The following is a 6,221-nucleotide window of genomic DNA, read 5'->3' as shown; positions in this document are numbered from 1 at the left end:
AAAGTATGCGAGTCATATACATATAGTCAATCACTTACTCAAGATTGAGGTAAGTCACACTATAACTGTTACAAGTGAATAAATCAATAAACGAATGTAAGATAGATTCAACTCAGGTTTTATCCAATGTATTATTAGTCCAAACAATCACGCATATGTCTCTATCTTTTAGGCAGTTATCTGCTTTGATACTCAAGATAAAATATCTTCTAAATTAAACTTGATAGACAACAGAAAAGTCTCTTGAATCAATTGTTAATTTCTTATAAGTTATCTTTTCGTATCACAATCTATCTTTATAATGTAACTTATTATTAATTAAACATTGAGTAATCAATGGGTCAATATTTACTTTGTTCATTTTCCTTTCCTTCAAAAAATCTAATAAAGATAATTATATAAAAGATAATAATTTAACTATGAAATTTTATTAACTAATTTATTCAAAAATTACAAACATCGACGAATATACTAAGAGCAAAAATCTCAATAAAAACAACAACAATAACTACTACTAGATTCAAAGAGAACCTTTTTGTAAGATGAAACAAATTTCATTTGGCACTAGACAAATACAATAGAAAAAAACCCAGATACATATGAGTTCATAATTTGCATTACATTATCAAGACCAGAAAATCAAATTAAGCTAACAAGAAAAAAACTAAGAAAACAAATTTCCATAAGATATTTTTATAGGATTATTTTATTTTATAAGATAATTTTATGTACAAAATTTTATCTTTACAACATAATTATTTGATTCATAATTGTAATTTATTAAAATTTTATATAATAAAATATGATTACTACCAACATTATAAACTACTAATAAAAGAAAGGAATTGAAGGAAGAAGAAAAGTCCAAACTTGGGATTCGGAACAAAAGACATGAAATTAAGACTCAATCGATAATTATGCTTAAATCGATTAAAAGATAAAAGATGGAAGGAAAGATTGGATTAAATGATAAGTGATAGTATTGGGTAGGTTGAAAAACATTGAAAATTTGGATTTATGAATAAAATAAAGCTAGAAATCCAATAGTAATAGTAAAGATGCTAAGTATCCAACCCCGTGTATCATAGATGTAAAGAAGGAAAATTATAGTGATAAGCCTATGATCTGTATCCCCACTTCTATAATGGGTTGGTACGTAATTTCATATAAATAAAATAAAAGAAATTCCCAATTGGATTTAGTCTAAAGAGTGAATAATGATAAAAATAAAAGGGAGAGCGACATGAGAGGGCAGCCAAGGAGAAACAAAAGGAGAGGGGTTGACTTTCATCACGTGGGAGATGTGGACAACCGTCATCTCTTTCTCCTCCGTACGTCCTTTTTTAGAACCCCAAACCCAGCCATTTCCTTTGTTCTTCTGTCTCAGAATTTTCATGCTCTTTCTCTCTCTCCGCTTACAGTCTTGTGGTGTTGTTTAGATAATAAAGTTGTTAGAAAATGATGTGCGAAGAGCAGCAGCAGCAGCAGCAGCAAGTGATGATGAGAATGGTGGAATTGGACAACAACAATAAGAAGGGAGATGAGAGAAGTAGCGGGAGAAGGTTTATAGAAGCTGAAGAGAGGTTGAATATAGTGGATTTGAGTGGGATGTCTTTGGATTCTCTTCCCAAACCTTCCCTAAATTTGACTACCATTTGTAAATTAAACCTCTCCAATAATAATCTTCAGGTATACATCTCATCTTTCTCTCTCCCTATGTGTATGTTTTGGTCTTTGGGGAGGGGACTAGACCTTATGATCTTTTTCTTCTCTACTTCTCTACTTCCATATCTGTTGATCATATGTAGTAGACTTGTCGAATGACAGAATCATCTAAATTTAACAAGTTTTTGACTTGATTTAAAATTTGGGTACGAACTTCTAATTAAAAATTTGGGGGTTAGATATGGATGAAACTCCCAACTTTTGGTGAAAATTTTATGACTAATTTGTTAGAATTTGTTTAACTTTTATAACATTTTAATTATTTTTATATTTAATCTTGTAAAATTAATATAATATAAAAATATTTAATATTTCGTGACTTGTGGGGATTTTTTCAATTTTGATATTGGATTCAAGTATTAGGATGAAGATAGCAAAAGGAGAAAATTTCCTTTAACCTCTTCCAGTTAATTTAAGCTCAATTTAACCTCGGATTAAATGAATAATTTATATTTTAATAAAAATTAATAATCCAATTTAAGTTTTCTAATATAAAATTTAAATTTTGACCTAAAACTATTCCGTCGTGTTATCATCACTATTTAGGAGGAGCGTGATTAGGATAGGTAATGGTTATAGCCTCTTGACCAAATGGATTTTTTTTTAACCTTGATTAAATGAATACTTTGTATTTAATTATTTTTGAAAAAAACTAATAATTCAATTTAATTTTTCTAAAACATAAATTTTTATAATTTTATCTCGACCGTGTTAAACTACTTCAATCAATGAAATTTTCAAAGACGGTGTCCTCGACCACTAACAGTTAGCCGCCTTATTTTTTATTATTATTACTATGTATAAGTAGATTTTATCATGAATCGAATTATTTGTCGCGGTCTAAAGACTTGTTCGAAAAATGAGAGGGTTTAGCAAAATGGATTGGGTCTTAAGTAGAATTTTTTTTGCCTGGATTATGCCCGAATCACATGCATGCTTTTTAAATATATTTTCATTTTGTTGAGAGAATTTTATTTTAATGTATTTGGTATATTTAGTATATTTGATATATTATATTTTAAATTTTTTATATAAAAATAATTTAAAAATATTATTATGGGTGGGCAGACTAAATTCGGTTTTGATTTAGTATTTTAATCTGGACCAAATTTAGACAAAATTTTAAATTTATTTTAAGATCAACTCAAACTCGAGACTTAAAAACTGACCTAAAATTTTGCGTTTATCTATTTAACGATAAAAAGTCATAATATCATTATTGATGGATATACATTAATACCTATTTCAAGAAGATGTTATGATTCGTAATTTAAGAGAAAAAATTCATGGGCTAAAATATATTTAAATAATTTTTATTTTTAGAATATTGACTTATATTTTAAAAAATAATAAGTATTAAAAAAAATCAGCCGCATACATTTTAAATAATTATAATATTAAAATATATTTTGCACCGATCATATATGCTAAAAGTCAACAATTTCATGAAGTGATAAGGATGTAAATCTGACGTTGTCTATCCGCATATACAAGTACAACTGATCAAGGGTGGCGCCACCGGCCCGGCCCGAAGGTCACCCAAAATGTGGGAGGGTTTGGGTAAAAATAAGGCCCGTTTAAAAAACGGGTCAGGTCTTAGGTAATGTATTTTTGGCCCGGTTATTATTTTAAAAGCATTTGTTAATTTTGTTATTATTTTAGAGACATTTGCTTGTTAAGTTGTATTTATCTTAATATTATTTAAGTCTACATATTTTTTAAAATTTATTTTCAATTTATAGAGAAATATTTATTTCGATGTTTTTAGTATTTTTGATGTATAATATATATCTAAAAATTATATAAAAATAATATAAAAATTAATACAGGCGGGCTAGGCCCGAGTTTTAGCATTTTATCCAGGTCGGACTTGAGCAAAATTTTAGGCCCATTTTTTGGGCTGAGCCAGACCCAAGCCTAGGCTTAGTAAATGGGCTTAAATTTTTAGTTGAGCCCGGCCCAACCCATGAGCACCTCTATCCGCATAGGCATTGTATAATTTTTTATGACAAATGAAGTCTGGGTCACACTTGTGAAGTATTGGAGTATGGCTTTTATTATGATTTAAATATATAAAATAAATTATGGTAAAAATATCATAAAGTTTTGTATGTTAGGAGTTAAATTTTATTTAAAAGATAGATAAATTAATTATTATATATTAAATTGAATAATAGATTAGTCATTATGTTAAAAATTTAATCTAATTTTATTGTAAAAATTTAATTTCAATATATCAAAATATTATATATAATTATTTGATTATTTTATTCGTCACATTAATTTCTAGCTATAGAAATATACGAAATTTTTAGTAGTTAATCTAGTAAAATGTAATTTGAATAATAGTGCAATCAGATACTCTTACCCATGAATGATTGCTTTAAAATTAAAAATATTGATATGATGTAATTACAGAGCATACCAGAATCGTTGACGGCAAGGTTACTGAATGTGGTGGCGTTGGATGTGCACTCAAATCAGCTCAAGTTTCTCCCAAACTCCATCGGCTGTCTCTCTAAGCTCAAGACACTCAACGTCTCCGGCAACCTTCTCCAGTCTCTCCCTAAAACCATTGAAAATTGCAGGTTTAACTTTTTTCCTTATTTATTTATATATATATATTCTACTAGTGTTGACAGGATCTTAAAATGACATGAATCACTTTCATTTAAATCATAGTACATAACTAATTACGTGATATAAATTTTGAATGAGAATAATATACATATGCATAACCCTAAACATTTCATCTCTAATGTTAACAGTGCTGCAATATGGAACTAATTGTTAAGCTGCAAAAAGAAAAAAAGTTAAATCGGTTGCATATTTGGCAGGTCATTAGAAGAACTGAATGCCAACTTCAACAAGCTCACAAAGCTGCCAGAAACTATTGGATTCGAGCTGATAAACCTGAAGAAGCTCGCAGTGAACTCAAACAAGTTGATATTCCTCCCTCGATCCATCACTCACCTTACTTCCCTACGAGTCCTCGACGCCCGCCTCAATTGCCTCCGAGCCCTCCCTGAGGACTTGGAGAACTTAATCAACTTACAAATCCTCAACGTTAGCCAAAACTTCCAGTACCTCCAAAACCTACCCTACTCCATCGGCCTCCTCATTTCTCTCTTGGAACTGGACGTCAGCTACAACAAGATAACCACCTTACCCGATTCCATGGGCTGCATGATGAAGCTCCAGAAGCTTAGCGTGGAAGGGAACCCTATGGTTTCACCACCGGCGGAGGTGTTCGAGCAAGGGTTACATGCGGTGAAGGGGTATTTGAGTGAGAAAATGAATGGGGGGCATAAAAGCCCCCCGAAGAAGAAATCGTGGGTGGGGAAGTTGGTAAAATATGGGACCTTCAGTGGGTACACTTTGAGAGGGACATCAAACGGGGAGAGAGAAGGGTTCTTCATTTCGGAATATAGATCCATTGATGGTCTTGCTTCACCTCGGCACATAGGGATGTTCTCTCCCCGCCGACTCTTCTCTCCTGGTAGGTACTTTACCCGATGAAAGGTAACTCCGCATTGCATGGATGCTGAAATCGACTTTGTGTGGTGGACTCTGGATTTTAGATTGCAGAAAGTTATGGTGCGTCTGTTGTCATTTGCCATTGATGTTATTATAATTAGTGTTGTAGTGAATTTTTTTTATTGTAAAACATGATACTATAACAATCGTAAATGTTTTTAATGTAATTTGTGATTATCTTTTATGAGAAGAAAAAAGGGTGCATTTTCAGTTGTTTAACCTTATGTTAAAATATTCATTGGATTTGTTCCTCATTTGACCGTGAGTGACATTTTGCTATGAAATAAAAATAAATCAAATGGAATCAAAGAACAATACCAGATCTTTTAAGAGAAAAACCAACAATTGAAAGAAACCCTTTCGAAATTTATTGGACACATAACCCTATTCTGGAGAGAAATTTGGAAGAGCAAAAAGCATTAACTATAGGTTTTGGGGACGAAGATGGAAAGAATGAAGAGGAACAGATGAAGGAAGGGGAAAGTTGAGTATGGGTTAGGGATCTTAAGAAAGATGGAAGCTTTGAAGTTTTTTATGGTAAGGAACTTTCATTCAACGATTATTTTCAAAGTTGCAACCTTAGCTTATAATTAGGATATCCTTTGTGACTATCTCCCTTAAAAAGGATGCTTTTGTGACTATCTCCGTTAAATGAATGTCTTGCGGCAAACTCTGTTAAAAGGATACCTTCATGGCGAGACTCTGAAAGGAAAGTCACTATGGTTAACTTTGGAAATGAATGCTTTTATGGCGGAATATGAAGAACGAATCTCGTGATGAGCATCTGAAGACAATGCCTTTAGACGGACATCGAATGAATGGCGAATCCCGTATAGTTATAAGGGATGAATAGAAAGGTTAGTATGCACCAGAGTACGTAGCGAGGCAAAAATATGAGTTACAAGTAAGTATAGAGAGTGCACTGAAGTAAGGAAGATCTGGGCGTAGCCTACCCCGCC

General features: G+C 31.7%; 1 protein-coding gene across 1 annotated transcript; it reads left to right on the top strand.

The window, feature by feature from the left end:
- Positions 1 to 1,210: 1,210 nt before the first annotated feature.
- LOC105783582 (plant intracellular Ras-group-related LRR protein 6) lies at positions 1,211 to 5,481 on the top strand. Its single transcript, XM_052626114.1, has 4 exons — positions 1,211 to 1,331; positions 1,440 to 1,689; positions 4,144 to 4,313; positions 4,563 to 5,481. The coding sequence occupies exons 2-4, from the start codon at positions 1,459 to 1,461 to the stop codon at positions 5,242 to 5,244; spliced, it is 1,083 nt and encodes a 360-aa protein (XP_052482074.1). The 5' UTR covers positions 1,211 to 1,331; positions 1,440 to 1,458; the 3' UTR covers positions 5,245 to 5,481.
- Positions 5,482 to 6,221: the final 740 nt, after the last annotated feature.

The sequence above is a fragment of the Gossypium raimondii genome, chromosome 13, assembly GCF_025698545.1.
Source record: "Gossypium raimondii isolate GPD5lz chromosome 13, ASM2569854v1, whole genome shotgun sequence".
Taxonomy (NCBI): Eukaryota; Viridiplantae; Streptophyta; class Magnoliopsida; order Malvales; family Malvaceae; genus Gossypium; species Gossypium raimondii.
Note: the sequence above shows the minus strand (reverse complement) of the source record. Positions and strands in the feature narration are given on the sequence as shown.

Coding starts and splice junctions, on each gene's coding strand:
- LOC105783582 (XM_052626114.1), top strand. CDS start 1,459: ATGATGTGCGAAGAGCAGCAGCAGCAGCAGCAGCAAGTGATGATGAGA. Junction 1,690..4,143: donor TCTCCAATAATAATCTTCAG/GTATACATCTCA, acceptor ATGTAATTACAG/AGCATACCAGAATCGTTGAC. Junction 4,314..4,562: donor AAAACCATTGAAAATTGCAG/GTTTAACTTTTT, acceptor CATATTTGGCAG/GTCATTAGAAGAACTGAATG.